At 41.5% G+C, this 16,656-nt stretch overlaps 1 protein-coding gene across 2 annotated transcripts in view; it reads right to left on the reverse strand.

Moving 5' to 3' along the window:
* Positions 1 to 16,656, reverse strand: part of LOC124298531 (serine/threonine-protein phosphatase 4 regulatory subunit 1-like) — a 131,450-nt gene that overhangs the window by 97,872 nt on the left and 16,922 nt on the right. The window contains exons 1-2 of one of the 2 annotated variants that reach the window (XM_046750657.1): positions 10,983 to 11,162; positions 6,276 to 6,435 (exon numbers count right to left, since the gene is read on the reverse strand). In XM_046750657.1, the coding sequence (XP_046606613.1) occupies positions 6,276 to 6,435; positions 10,983 to 11,028 (206 nt within the window). In that variant the 5' untranslated portion in view covers positions 11,029 to 11,162. Of the gene's footprint in view, positions 1 to 6,275; positions 6,436 to 10,982; positions 11,163 to 16,656 lie in introns of those variants that run through there. The other variant, XM_046750656.1, reaches the window with a different exon arrangement.

Genomic DNA, 16,656 nt, shown 5'->3' on the forward strand with positions numbered 1-16,656 from the left:
TGGGGTGTCCAGGTGTAGCCTGCATTTTACCTGCAGGAGGCGCAGGACGCGGAACGCGGTGCATCGTCATGCAGCCGCCGTCTGCTGGCGTACAGGTATATGTCTACCTACAATTGTACGCGGGTCGTGAGTTGCGATACCTATACCTACGACTGTGAATAAGAATGAGGTGTAGAGTAAGTCTCGCGAATTGCCGGCTACACGCGTTAATATTACAGCGAGAATTTTCTCTCGCAAGATGCGGCAACGGCAAGATGGTGGTTGAGAAGAAACATTTTTTCGGGGGGGAAAAACAAATTTCACGTTTTCCCAGTTCTATTAAGTAAGTTACTCGACTCTGTGCCGATTCCCGCGATAAAAGAACGATATTTTCAATTCTTTTTCCATGACCAAATTAAAAATACCCCGACAATTTTCAGGTTTTCCAGATTTTCCAGATTACGCGATAAACGAAATTCTGAGAGTGTGTGGAAAATTTACCAGCACTGTAAAAGTATGTTGGAATACTGCTTGTACGTGCGTTTCTTTTTTTTTTTTTTTCATCGACATCTTCTACGTCTACTTATGTCTTCGTTTTAGAAACGACGATCATGCGGAGACCGATTGTACGATATCCTTACATATTCATAGATCACTGCCGTTTCACGCAGGTATGCATAACCGGAGAACGAATTAATAATTAAACCATCGTCATCGGGACAACGAGAAACGGCACGGTTGGGGAGGAGGGCAGATGGTCAGCCAACAATGAGAAGAAGCAGCAGTTCGACGATCGGGAGAAGCGGCGGCAACAGAAGAAGTAAAAGGAGGATGAGGAGGAGGATGAGGAGGAGGATGAGGAGGAGGAGGAGGAGGAGGAGGAGGAGGAAGCGGCGCGTGCCCTCGTAGGTATTCCGTTCATCGGCGCCTGCCAAGATAACGACAGATCCCTGCTGGGATAACCAAACCAAGTATAGTGCGTGTGTGTATCGAACACGTACGCGAGCAGCTTGTATTATTTCATGCATATGCGTGTGTGTATATGTATATGTATGTACATGTATACGGGTCCTAGGATTGCGTGGACCGATTATCAGGCCTAATTCGTTTCTTTGTTGCCCTATTAGGTGTACGGGAAATTTTCCCAATTCTTTGTCCCTCTTTCAGGCTTTCCGATACATCGATAAGTTCGTAATGAAATTAACGTCGAATTTTTAGTTCGGAGGACAATGAGAAAAAAAAAAACAAAAAAAGATTACACACTGACGTATCAATTTCGTTGGACAATTACAGAACAATGCGATACAAGTGTAGACTGTTCACGATCGGTGTGATTGGATACCTATGATATATAATTTAACAATTCTGCATGCACATTTACATAGACATTCGAAAAATTTGTGCAGTTTTGTACGAAAATAAATTTTCTCTGCTTTCAAACATAGTCTCAACATCAATTTGTTCCTGTATCAGCATGAAAATTGTCACCGAGTAAACAAATACATGGAATAAGTGACTAGATGTGAAAAAAAATATACATATATATATATATACACCAACTAAAACGTACAATTTTTTTATTTATTTATTTTTTTCTTTTGCTGATTACGGAATCGCATAAACACTGAATTTCACTTTCTGCGTACCCGGTACAATGTTTTTCTTTAACGCAGGTAAAAAGTACCAAACTAAATACTTTTACACGTTTCAACACCTACTTATCGAGTATTTAAATAATACACAATCAACAACAAGTGCAAACGCCAAACAATAATCGCACGAGGCGTGTGTAATACGTGCCGGTATGGTTAAAAAAAAAAAAAAAAAGACAAAAGAGAGAGAGAGAAATCTCGGTCTCGCTAAAATAGAGTTGAAACAGAGTGAAAATAGAGCGCAAGTGACAGACGCTGATGGGACATCGCTGCGGCGCCCACGATTCGGCTCGGCTTGTCTAGACGCAATCTAGACGGCTCGGCCGATCGCGAATTAAATTTAGCCCTGCATGTATTCATTCCCTCCTCGGCTACCAAACTTCTTTATATTTATACGCGTGCATACCTACGCAGACACATACCATACACATAATACGCGGTAAGGTGTTTCGTGGATAGAAAACAAGAAAAAAAAATAAAAAGTAAAAAAAAATTCACAATTTTTCACCGTGTTTTACCCCGTGAAAAGTTTGTTTGGGTTAAAAAGAAAAAGATTCTGTGAAAAACTTGAACAACTTTTTTTTTTCTTTCTTTCTTTTTTTTTTTAGATACACACGTCGCGCCACTTCAATTATTGTTTCTTTCCAAACGTTTGTATTCAAATCAAATATCGGTATCCATAATCACAACGTTGTATGGGAATCGGGAATATTATTTACTCTTAAATTACGATTTCATATTGAATTATTGACTATTTTATTAGATCGATGATGACAATGAAAAGATCGTCGGATACACTTCTCAGACATGAACCGAATATTTGATATTACATGCGTGGGTCTTGTTTGTGAAGTGAATTGATATTGTGATCGATGTGAGTGATATTTCGGAAACGTGTAAAAATAAAAAATCAACAGATCGCGATTTTCCACATAACTTAGAACGCTCATATTTTTCCCTAAATCTTTCTCCTAACGTAAAAAAAAAATTTTCAGAGGTTGCTACGATGGAAAATCGTAAATTATTTTTCCTTCAATACGCAGCCGTGAAAAACTCAGAAGCTTGTAGTATGAAGCAAGAAAATATTGACAACAATTTTATACCTGTTACGTAATTAAGAAAATTATTCTAGTCTGTAATTTTCTTCACCCCCTGATCTTAGGTCAAAGTCGCATAAAAATTCTAATGAAATTTCGAAAATTTAATCACAGTTTGTCAAATTTTTCCGTGTAGAAGAAAAAAAAAAAAAAAAAAGATCGTTAATAAAAGATAATGTTTATACCTACGTGCGTAAATCGTGGAAAATTCGTACCTTCATGTTTTTGTGTTTTTTTTTTGTTTCAAGCCCTATACATCGCACGAAACAATAACAACATATACGCAATATCGACTAAAACATTAGTTCGTGTACGAATATTGTAAGGAATCGATAGGGGGGGGGAAGATAAGAAAAATAAAAATTATGTGAGGGTGAAAAAAAATTGCAAGGTACAAATAATAAGATACGATGAGAAAAATATCGGGGCAACGGGTAATAATCGGCAGTGCAGGCGTTAACGCGCGGAGGATGGAACAAATGACGTTGACCTCATCGAGGGACGAATCGTCGCGACGCCGCGCGCCGCGACGCTGACACACCGCGTATATTTGGCCGCGTTAACCCTCCGCCAGCGCGTCCTCGTCTGGACGGACTTCTTATATACAAGAACCTACGTATGCGGATGATCTGTATATGCGTGTGTGTATATGTATATATATGTATATGTATAGCGTACCTCGTACTCTGTCACATTTCTGTACAAAATTCTAAAAACCGGAACTAAAAATTTCTCTCAGTGTATGTATATGTCGGGGTGGTTTTTCTTTTTTTCAACTGTTTTCTCGTTACACACCCTCCGAAATGTTGATTCTTAGCCTGAAACGAAGCCTCGTGAAAATCGGTACTCGGTGACCAAATTTTAAAAGGTGACTAATCCGGTTTGAGTTTTTTAAACGCCCTTAACGAAATATCTCGAAAACTATACGAGTTGAGAAGCTGTTTTTGGTTTCGTTTTGTAGATAGTCAAATTTCTAGAAAAAAAAAAAGGTCGAGACTACTATACACCTAAAATGTTCATATTGTATTCGATATGAACATTTAAATTTGCGTGCATTGATTGAACGAATGAAGATGCTTATTACCTTTGACTAATTTTTACCTTACACATGTTCTAAGCTGATACAAATGATAAGACATTTTTATAAAGAACCTTTAATTATCTACAAAATGAAACCAACAACATCTTCCTAACTTGTATAGTTTTCGAGATATTTCGGTTAAAGCGTTTGAAAAAATTCAAACCGGATGACGCACCTTTTAAATTTTGCTACCGAGTTCCAGTTTCACGAGGCTTCGTTCGAGGTTAAGAACTAATTTTTCGAAGGGTACGTAAAAGGAAAAAAAAAAAACAAAAATTAAAAAAAAGCCAACAAATATATATAGACTTTAGAAAATTTTTCCACTTGTTAAAGAGGTAAGAAAATTTAGTGAAACGGCTGTTTTAAATGGTGTAATATGCGGATAATGGCTGTCTTTTTTTTTTTGTGCGTCGTACGATACGCAGCAATGTGACCTTCCGGCAGAAGTGAAAAAAAAAGGAAAGAATGAAAAAAGAAAATGACCCAAATCACGTTTATATAATGACTTGCGGTGAGGAAGGCCTATATATATATGTGTGTGTGTGTGTGTGTGTGTGTGTACACACATATTTCGTTATGCGTCATTTCCAACATATATATAAGTCTAGCAAGGCTGCACCTTCGTCTAGACGATTTTTTTTTTCTTTTTTTTGTTTACCTATTTTCTTTTTTTTTCTTTCGAAAGCCCAGATATCAAGGAGATCACAGTTGTTTCAATCTTAGACACAGACACAACAGATTCCTTGACATGTGCCCGAGATATCGAGAAGAGAAGAAGGAAGAAGATTGAGAATGTATCAGGTGTGTAGCGGGTACAGTCCAGTCAAAACAATGTAAAAAAGAACTGCAATATATAATTGATACTACTGAACACGTGCTTACGGAGATTAATCAAGTTGAATCAGGTCATATACGTTGTTCCATAGATACAGAGACAGTCAGAGACAGAGAGAAAAAAAAAAAAAAAAAAAATTTGGAATGTTTTCGTAAGATCGACAGTTTCTTTCACCGACAGACATAAAATTCCCATCTTAATTTTCAAAATTCCCCAATTTTTCCCGGTTATCCAAGTTCTCAGTGACATTCAAGGTAGTTGGTTTTAATTCCGAATCCAGCGTACACACGTTTCGTTCATCACAAGGGGTATATATACTAAATGACGAATGTCGTCGTAAAGATGGGAATTATCGATTTTTTTTTTCCCCAAAACATACGCATAGTTTAGGGTAACGTAACCGACTTCATCCTCGGAGATATCGTATAGCTGCGTTGTGCACAGTCGGAGTTGTCTCTACGCCACAAATAAGTATAAAGACATTTCGGTCCCTCCCTCCCTCCCACCCTCTCTCTCTCTCTCTCTCTCTCACGACTCCCCCCGTGTGGGTAGCAGGCAGTCAGTCAGTCAGGACCCCTCGCAAAGCCAAATATACCCGATGTGCGGCGGGCAGCTTCCTCTGACTCTACTTCTTCCCGTCTGCAGCCTTCGATTCTATTCCTAAACACGGGATAAATTTGTGGCCCTCGACCCGATCCTCTCCGATACACGCGCGGCTCTGCAGCTGCGCGGAAAATCGACGAGAGAAAAACCCATATCGCCGTATATCCACCTACGTGTATACATATATCGTATATATGTATATTGGAGATATGATACCTCGGAGGACGAAGATCGTGCAATTCGAAAGAGACTGGAAATCGATCTATAATCGACCAATAATCTCTCGCCTCTCGCGGATCCGGACAATAACTTGATATACTACGATGACGATGATTTGGGGGGGGGGGGGGTTGTAACTTCATAAAGTTATATATAATAATCGCCAAAAGATGGGGGACGAGGTTAAAGTTCCGAATTTGAAGAGTTCCGAAAGCGCCTAATTCGGAAGAAACTTGAAGTAATGTAATCGAACTTTGAAGAAACAACAAAGCTTCGAATGGTCGGAAAGCCAAGGGCTCAAAGTTACGAAATGCAAGACTTCGGAAAATTCAAATCACGATAGAGCAAAGTTTCGAAAAAATAAAGTTTCGACAGAGTAAAATTCCGACGGATTAAAATATACTCGGACAGCGTGGTTTAACTCGACGGATGAGTGGAAAGAAATGAAAACAATTGAAAATCAGAATAACCAGGATTCCGTGCGTGAAAATATCAAAAATCCAAAAACAAAGAATAATCATAGCGATGAAATTTCAGCAAGCCACAAATTTGGAGAACTGAAAATCTTGAATCATTTTGAAGTATTTCAAAACTTTCTCACTTTCGCACTTTCGGAACTTTCGACTTGTCGGATTTACGCCTTTTCAAACACTTTCTATGTTTGGTCGAAGTTTGATTTCTTCGCTTCAAGTCTCGCGACGAAAAAATGTCGAATTCATCGCTTTCGCAGCCTTTCAAATTCGGAATTTCAATCCCGCCCCGAGGAGATGCACGTTACAAACTTAAATACGAACGTCTTTGGGACTCACCGGTTGAAGATCGTCGGCGATGCCGCCTCCAGCTGGAGCTTCACCAGGGCGGAAGGATAATCGGCGCCTCCACCCTCGTCGCCATCGACGCCGACACCCTCGTCGCTGCTGCAGTCTTCAGCCTCGCTGCCGATTTCCTCGTCGTCCTTGTCTGCCACAGCTGGGAACACGTAGAAACGGTGAAATTTTTCAACGAACGAAGCGACGAGATTGAACTGATTTATATGCATTAAGTTGGAAGCTTGGCGGCAACGGTTCGAGAAGTTTTACGTATCGTGTGAACTAATGTTATAAGCTACCCGGGAAAGCTGTTTTACACGAACACTTGTTGTTAATTGCTGATGGTACAATATCGAGGGATTAACTTTTCCCTCGAATTCAAGCACAACGATTTTATCGAGTATGTAATATAATATCGTCCCTCTCGTCGGCGACGTGGTGGATGATGTTCGAGACTTCGAGTACCCGCCGTAACCGAAGAGCTACTCGAAAGTCTCAAAGTTACCGAGTATACCGAATCAGGGCCAAGGTTGTGGGAAAATAACCGAGTAAAACTGTTGCGCAATTCGCAGTAGCTGAATAAATTATAAATCCGAAAATTAAACCTAGGTCAAAGAAACCAGCGAATTGAGTTTAAAGCCTGGCTCGTGTAGTACAGAAAATGTACGAGATTGAAGTTAGTTACTTTATCGGTGAAAAAAATCATTACGTATCTTATTTTTATAACGACTTTGAAAAAACTAAGAGTTGAAAATACGAGTATTTTTGTGCTTTGTTACAGTAATACAGAATTTCCAACGATTCCAAAAACGCTAAATAACGATTTTTCCCTGAGCATGAAATCGCAACGAAAAAATTACCAACTTCAACGTGATGAAAATGTATGCATCCGGTTAAAAGGAATCTTGGCCAAAAAAAAAAAAAAAAATCTCATCTTTTCTCCACCAATCTCAACAACCGTAACGCAACAACCTCCCAAGTTTATTAATTTCCCAGCAGCTGAAAGAAATCGAAATTATCCAACATTCGGCGAGTAATTGACCATTGCAGGTTTCAGTTATTCAACGGTTGCAATAACAGGACTCGATTCGAGTATCGGAGATGAGGTTCGGGGGGGAGGATGAGTGGGATCGACGATTACGCGACGCGGTGCATGCAGGGTGCGTCGGGAAAACGGGGGATGAAGTTGTGGCGACGGCAAAGGCGCAGCCCCGAGAGGAGAGAGAGAGAGAGAGTGAGAGAGAGAAAAGGTACGCGTGGGAGAGAGCGTAGGGGCGTGGCAAGATGAATGATCGCAAGACGCAAGAGTATTGATCCCGGACTGGGACCGTATAGTAAACCCACCCCATTTCATCCCCTCTCTCTCCATGTCCTCCCTTTCTATCTATCCGCTCTCCTCTCTACACATTCGCGTTGTTCTCTCCTCGAGACCAGCGACTGCCTTCTTCCTCTTTGCCCGTGTTACCTTCACACCGGATTACGTCCAGTCAAATCTGGACAAGGGTTTCAGTGAAAAGGATTGTTATAAGCTATACGTGATATATGTATATATATATATATACCTATATAATATACGGATATATTAGGGTGCTGCTTGTCACGGATGTTGACGAATTTTGTCCGCAAATCAACTTCGAATAATTCAAAAAAACTTGCCTAATTTTTTAAGATTTTTACATCGTCTAACTCTGAGACAGTCCGCATCGTGATCGATGTTTATCATGGAACTCGACATGGAGAAAACTTTTTTTTCTCGGTATATATTTTATTGTAAGAGTAATAATGTTCAAAAAAAGTTTTTAACCGCGAGGTTTCAGTGGTACTGTTTGAAAAAAAAATTCACATCATCGTGCCACGCAATCTCGACGAATTTCACACCCTTGGAATCCGACATATTATTTTTTTTAATTTAGAGAAACTGCGATTCGTCTAGATTGCCTGGGATTATGATGTGAATTTTTTTTTTCAAACAGTACCACTAAAACCTCGCGGTTACAGATTATTTGGAACATTGTTACTCCAACAATAAAATATATACTGAGCAAAAAAGTTTTACACACGTTGATTTCCGTAAGAAACTTCAATCACAAAACGAACTGTCATATTTTGTGTTTTGTACCTATTGCAATAATATTGATTATCGCGTATATTGTATACGTATATTTTTTCAAATATAACGCGTGAAAAATGTTGAAAAACAAAAAAAAAAAAACACACTTTTTTCAAATTTGCGGAAATAGTGTTTTTTCCCAGCAAAACACAAACACTCGTTACACGGATTCATTAACGTGTATCGAATTAATTGCGGGAGTGCCGACAATTCTCCAAATTTTAATTTCAATTACGTACTCTGTCTATCTCTCTCTGATGTGTGATTTGTTTACCCAATGCAGAGACGAGAGAAATTTCTTTACTGCCCAGCAGCTGCAATTCAATAATCAACGACTAGAAATCGCAAAAGAATGGGATAAACAATCGTTTAAAATTAAACGTCGACCGCGAATATGACACAAACGTACATACATATACCGCAGCTATATTACTTTCTACATAATCAAATTGTCAAAGTGCAAATGAAAAATAAGCAGTGGATAAGATTTCTGGGTTAACGCCTCGCGGCGTTCTTACACACGTGTATGCGTGTTGATGCGATAGGTATACCTGGCAACGATAACGGGCAAACGATAACGATAACGATAACGACGTGGATGTATCGGCGTATCGAACGATGATCGACGAACCGAACTGGCGAGACGCGGCGAAGCGAAAAGTCTCGGCACGCTACTTCGAAACGCATAATTGAAACGATCGGCGGAACAAGATGATCGTCATTGATCGATCATTCTTACCTACCATAGCCGGGGAAACGGATCGCGGTATTTAGTTTCGTGCCTGTCATTTCGTTTCTCACGGAGTACGGTTCGATTTTCCCTTGCAAAATTATACACCCCGACGACATTTTTCCGTGGACGGAAATTCTCTTACAAATTGGAACGATATATTCGGTAACCCGTTATGGATAACTAGGATAAAGTGTGAGGTACAAATGACAAAGAAATTGTAATCGGTATCGAAAGCGAATGGAAACGTAAGGATATCAAAGTTTTCAATACTCACAAAATGATCATTTTTCAGGGTAGCCAATAAATCTCCATCGAGAAATTCCCCGACTTTTACAAGTTTTCCGGACAATAAAAATCTTGCAATTTTCTCTGACCAATTCGGATAAATTGTTTACAATGTTTTTTTTTTTTACGAATCCCCGACTTTCCGCAAAAACTCCCGACACTTCCCTGACTATTTAAAAATTTCAGAATTCCATAACATTTCGAGATTTTCCAGTATTCCCCGACCACTGACCACCCTGGTTTTTTTTTTTTTTTTTTTTTAACGGAACTGCGGCAGAGAGATTTAAAGAAAAAATCATTCGATACAAATATATACGTCCGGATACATGGAAAAATGAAAAATATTACAGTTTCCAATATGTATTTCAATCAAAGGATAGGTTATACAGCGCAAAAAGGATGAATGAAGAAATTTAGGGAAAAAAAAAAATCTTACGACGCGCCAATATTCGTCGTCACGATACTCGAACACTGCTTCAAAACTTGCTTATACACAAGCGGTTGGATATTATCGCAGAACACGTACGGAACAACGCGGAGATTCGATCAGGATCGAAAAAAACCGATTTACACGGCGTATTTAATAAATAATGAATGTGAAAAAACGAAAAATTAACGTAATTTTGACTAAAGCCGCAATAATTGTAACTGAGGAATCTGCCGCTGTGACGACCAGGAAGGAAGGAAGGAAGGAAGGAAGGAAGGAAGGAAGGCGCGGAGGTATAAGATCAATAACAAACCATTAGGGCGAAGGCTCGTACCTACAGAGTGCGAGAGCCTTGATCCTTCCCTTCCTGCTTCCCGCATCTCGAGACAACTCAACAGTTGAAAATCGCTAATGCATCATGCGTACGATATGCATTATGCAATTGCTCAAAGAGATCTCCCCCCACGATTATCCAGCTTTTATTCCGCAATAAGATGCCATTTACCAGGATTTTAATTTTTAAACAACTTCATTTTACATTCTGTACGAAAAAAAAAAAAAAAAAAAATTAATTACTGCGCAAACAACGATAACTTACGTTCATTTGATAATTCTTCAGGTACTCGAAACAAGTTCTTCATTTAAATTTGACGAATTTTTATGAAATCGTTTCATACGTATGTATAATATATATATATCCCTGTTGCATTACTTTCTCCCGCCAGGCTTCGATATAATTAAGCGTTACTAATTTTCGTTCGACAAAACTGCAGCTGCAATTATAGCCATTCACCGGACACAACCGTAGGACTGATGATGCACGTAGTTGAAAGAAAAAGCATAATTGAAGTGCAGTTGTGACGTGTTTTTAGGAGAGCAGAGAATACATGTACGTATACTTTTTTTTGTTTCTTTAAGATCGACAACGATTTTGTACGTAACGCATCTTTCCGCTGCTCGATTGCTCGTTTGTTATTGTTGTTGTTGTTGTTGATGTTATTATTATTATTTAATCATTACCGTTATTACGACGATTATTATTGTCATTTGTAAACGAGTATTGCCCTGCCTGTTTTATAATTTTACAATATGCCGTAGGGTTGAGGCATATATTATCGAGAGAGTGAAAGGAGGTATTTTTCCCACGCTCACCTATTCGCCGTCTGAAGATCTCGGAGATTTCTTCACGTATCCACATTGTGTCGAGGTAGAGGAGGAGAAAAGAAGGAACAAAATAAAAGAAATAAAAAAAAATAAAATATCACTGCATGTACGTCGTGTTTTATAACATATTTATATGCGTCATATAACGCTTCGTTAACGTACAATATCCTGAATTATATCTTCGGCTAATCGTTGAATTAACAATTTTTAAAAACTACACTGCAAAAAGACACTGTGTGTATTTTTTATACATAAATTGCAATCACCGCAACGAGATTTTATTTTACTTCCGGATATTTAAAAAAACTTTTGTCGGTCTTCGCGTACGATTAAAAGATAAAAATCTAAAACACGTCATCGATCCAAATACATTTCCACGTTCACAAGTTCCGGCCGGCTATATGGATTACGTTTTAAACGTCGTTTACGGCTCTCGAACTGCGGAGTAATGTTTCAGAGTGAAATAAAAATAAATAAGTAGTAAAAAAAAATGAGATGAAAAAAAAAAAACCGCAAACAAACAACTCGATGCACAGTGATCGTAGTACGGTATATTATAATCTTATGGACATCGTCTGACGGATTGATGACAGATTCGGTTTAACCTTCTTCGTTCCGTGCACTGAATTATTACTCAAACAGTCATGAATACACGACATCGGCGACGAATTGGCAGAAATCTTTATCGTTAACACAAACAATTCTTCTATTCAGAGAGACGCAGACACCAACGAACCAGCTATAGGTCATTCGCCTTCGTCTTCTCCTTATCCTCCTTCTCCTCCTCCTTCTTCTTCTTCTTCATCCTCGGCGTTATTTTATTTTCCAAATTCTGCGTGTCTCCGTTGCAGCAGCGACTGGTACAACACACGCACTCTCATCCAACAGCCGATGTAGTCATTTTATCATCCGATATTATCAATTCCAGATGCTCAACAATCGCTTCACCGCGATGATTAATACCGGGCGATCAGTGATCGAAGAAAAATGTGTTTCCGATCAGTCCGAATCACTCTTTTAGACAAAGATAAGACGCGAAAGGAGAGAATAAGAAGAAGAAGAATCGGGAAAAATCATCACTCGAGTCACTCGCCGCACTTTGGTGTCGCCTCGAGTCTCGGGGTTGCGTTAGGTTAGGTTAGGTTAGGTTTAAGGTTAGGGTGTGTGCTCCGTGCGTACACCTACACGTACACACATACGTATTATTAACCCGCGGTACTCGAATACGCGAAGAATATCCGGCGTGATCCCGATACCGCGTTGTAAAATGACGCCGTAAGGTGTACCGGAGTCGACGAACCCCGGGAGGCGTGACAAGGGTAGGTGGCAAGGGGGTAAGGTGGGGGAGGTCGATCCGAGGTTCGCCCCACGCGGACATACCTCGATCGCGTAACGTATCGCACTGGTACGACGGTGGCGTTGGACGACGACGACGGGGCGACGCAGGGTGAGAGGCGAGGTGAGGCGAGACGAGAAGAGTGTCGGTGCAAGCAGCGAGCGGTCGCGAGAAACGACACTAATTCGGTCCGTAACGGCGGCGAAGGTTCTTGCAAGTTTTTCACGTACGTGGGTATAACGTACATGTCGTCACGGCACACAACAAGACTTGGACGACGAGACGAGACGAGAATAAACACTGATTGTCGAAAGAGAGAGAGAGAGAGAGAAAAAGTTATTCGCGAGCTGCGCGGCCTCCTCCTAGGCTCGACGCCGAGAGAAATATACTAGGCTGCAGGGCTGATGACGATAGGTGCGGCGGTGTCGGCGCGCGAATCGGCGAGAGAACGAGGGGGTGGCTGTGGTGGTGGTGGTGGTGGTGGGAGGGGGTTCATCTCGCGGCGGAAGCGCGTCAGAGGGCGAAGGAGGAGGGAGGGCGCCACTGTTCGGCGTCGACGTCAACGCCCGCGATCGATAAACGGTGCGCTCGCGATGGGGATGAAGTGGGCGGGGGGGGGATTCAGTCACAGGTGTGGGGGTCGCGCGTGCGCGCGTCTCTTCGTGTGCTAAACGTCGTTGTACGTACGTACGGGTACGTGGATTCGTAGGTATCGGGATCCGCGAGGAGGGCGGTGAGGGGAAGGGAGGGGAGAGGAGGAGGGTTGGGCGCGCCGCTCGTTCTTGCACCGAAGGGAAGAAAAAAAATGAAAGAAAAAGAAAAAAAAAACACTGCACGTCGGGTAGGAGGTCGAAGATAAGGGATCGTATCGGAGGATATAGTGTTATGTGTATACCGACTACGTTCTACACACGTACGATATCAGCGGGTGAGCGAGTGGGTGCGGGATGATATTAATTTTTGTTGTCGTTGTCGTTGTCGTCGGTGTTGTTGTTTTACCTGCAGACGTTGCGTGATACATATTATAAGTATGAGTATAAGTATACCTATCTACCTACTATGTATCGTACGTGTACGGAGTTTACTTACTACTTGTAGAGATAGTACAGGTACACGCACACACGCACACACACACACATACTCACAGATTTACGTGTAAATCAATCCATGCGCGTGCGCGTAGTTGACTATTATTTTCCTCTTTCCTCCTTCCTTATCTTTCTCTGCACCTTCTTTCGTTTCTCTCTCTCTCTCTCTCTCTCTCGCTTGGATGTGCGGGGTTTACGTACGTAGTCGCCTCTTTAATACCCGTTGCATACCATCGCCGCGCTGCAGCGCTCCTTATTCTCCCTCGCTCGCTCGCTTTCTCCCCCTCTCTCTGCTCGTAGCTCGGAGTCATTCATTGATTCCGTCGACGACGCCGAGCGTGTGTACATGGACTGCAGCGGAGCATACAACGTCGTACACGCACGTACATGTATACGTATACCTGTGTATATACGGTGTTCGGCGTACATTCGTGGTGGCATAACGGTGACGTCAGACAGTCGAGAGGGAGGAGAGGGAGAAGAGAGGCCCGAAGGCTTGCGACAATTTATTAAAATACGGGGATCCGAGTTTCGTCGAGCATCCGCCGAGCACGCGGCGTTTCCTCCTCGTACACGTGTGTGTGTTTTTTCTCTTACGTATAGCTACGTGTTACCGTTATCGATAATGACAATGGATGGGAAAGAACGACGAATGAAAAGAAACAACAGGTTTACATACCGATGCGCGTGTAATTACCGATCAGTAATTTCTCTCTATTTTTCTTTCATTTTCCATCCCTTCTATTACATACCTAGATTAACCGAACATTAAGTACGACACTCGCGTTACGACGGGCGAAAATAAAAGGATATAATTGTTGCGTGTAATCGCGAATCGTTATTAAACAACAACGGTAACAACAGCAACGCGGGTCACGTTCGAGTTGGCGGAGTAACGTCGTGGGTGAAAAAACGCACACGGAGTGGATGTAGGTGCAGCATAGCGCCGGTGAGGGAGGGCTAAGTTTAGTAACCGCGTCATCGTATGGCGAGAGGCTTATTTATGAATAAACGTGGCTTCCTCAATGCACCGGCCGCGCCGCGCGTGTAAAAAAAGAGAGAATGAAAGAGAGGGAGGGAAACGAGCGAGCTGCGTGCGTAGACGGTGTGAGAGAGAGAACTACGAGCTGCAGCGAGGACAAAGGTTATTGTTGCACTCGCTGCTCGGCGTGCACACAGGCGCAAAAAAAGGTCGGCTTGTCGGTGAGAGGGGAGGAGAGTAGAGGAGAGGAGAGGAGAGGAGAGGAGAGGAGGGGCTACTGCACCCGGGCTGGACAAGGAAGAATTTTCATTGACGAGATTCGAGGAGAAGCCTCGTCACGCGAGGTAGAAACGATTACGAGATTTCTATCCTCTAAACACAGAGGTGGTTGTACTTGCGACTTGTTGCGACACCCCCTCGCATTAAAGGTCGGATGCGAAAACTTGGTAGGATCGATGTATCGAAATGTAAAACGCGCGAGAATAAATCTCGATTTCCGAACAATTCGCGTTTCGTTGCTACATTTTCGCATGTTCTAAATTTCGCAATACCTAAATGCGTGATATTCGGCGATGTACGGTATCAAGAAGCAAAACAACGAGTAGAGACGTGTTTGCAGTATTAATCAATCACGCAAACGTGCGGCGTTTACTATTGCACGTATACAATATGTAAATAATAATAAAAGAGCAGCAGTGGCGGTAGGGTGGATTGAAACGAAACGAAACGAAGCTGCTCCGAATTAAGAACGGTGGGAACATTGTTAAGAACGATGCGTTAAAAATAGAGGGCGACAAAGCGGCAAGGAATGCACGCGGCGGACTCCAGACGGTCATAGGCCGGAGGTCAAAGGGCGGCAGCTCGCTTAATCGCCGGCAGGCGCAGCTCGCGCTACCGATCCTGCCTCTATGCCTGCCTGTGTATGCCTGGAGCACCCAAGTCCGTACGAACGGCGAGGCGAGCAGTGGCTCGCAATCAGGATTCTGCGGCCTGGCGATAAAACGGAACCCCTTTTTAACAAACGGAGAGATCGAATAGGATAGGAATAATCGTCGCTTCGAAGAAAGCGAATTGCTGCTGTACGGTATTTCGTATGTATACAGGGTGTTGAAAAAAGGTGGATACACCTGGGTAGCACGAAAACGACGTAACTCGGAGATAAACTCGGGGATAAAAATATAAAGAGATGTATATGACGTGTCGGGGTGCTCCTTGTTTAGAGTGTGACGAATTTCTTCCTCCCCATCCCCCCAAATCAACTTCAAATAATTCAAAAACAATTGGCGAATTTTTTTCAGAATTTTAACTCGACTCTAATCCAACCTCGACGAATTTCGCACCCTCGAAATCTGAAATTTTTCTTTTTATTCAGACAGTAGCATCAATGCCCACTAAAACCTAGCGGTTACAGATTTTTTTTTTTTATAACATTATTACTCTAACAATAATACATTTACTGAGAAAAAACGTTTCGCTCGTGTCATTTCCATAAAAAAAACTTGGATCACGATGAGGACTATCTTGGAAATGAGGTAAAAATCTGAAGAAGTAACGCGATTGTTTTCGAATTGTTTTCGAAATTAATTGAGGGGCTGGGTGGAGGGGGGAGAAATTCGTAAACACCCTAAACAAAGAGCACTCTATATATACATAATGATAATACACGCCTCGCGCCTCACCCAGTTATCGATATCATTATCATTATCATCATCATTATCATTATCAACGGCCAAACGTACTTTGTCCCCATCATCGTCATCTTCGTCATTCCCTACTTCTTATTACACGTATAATATCCGTACTTATGCAAATTAGGTAATTGCGAATCCCTTCCGTACATAGGTATTCAATTTATTGCTGTACAATGTAACGTATCAGCAGTGAAGTTTTACTCGCGATCGACCGCACTTCGAGTACAGAAACGGTACTTGACTTTTATTTTTCTCTATTCTAAACTACGTCAAAGCTCTTGTCCTCAATTTTCATTCGTGTATTACAACCAGCTACCAAGGATCAAAGTCATGTCTGTTGAAGTTGGGAACGTTTTCGTAAACGATTCACGCTGACGATAGAAAAACCGTTACTTCGCGATTTTCTAACCGTTTGAAATTCGGTAAACCGTAATAAAACGATGTATACTAATGTTTAGCAATCCTAGTTCCTTAAAAAAAATCATTAAGTAAAAATAAGAAGACGGTGATTTTTTTTTTTTTCATCATCTAGTAACTTAAATATCGTGGATACTGAATCGTTTTT

This window comes from Neodiprion virginianus, chromosome 2 (genome assembly GCF_021901495.1).
Source record: "Neodiprion virginianus isolate iyNeoVirg1 chromosome 2, iyNeoVirg1.1, whole genome shotgun sequence".
NCBI classification, from domain to species: Eukaryota; Metazoa; Arthropoda; class Insecta; order Hymenoptera; family Diprionidae; genus Neodiprion; species Neodiprion virginianus.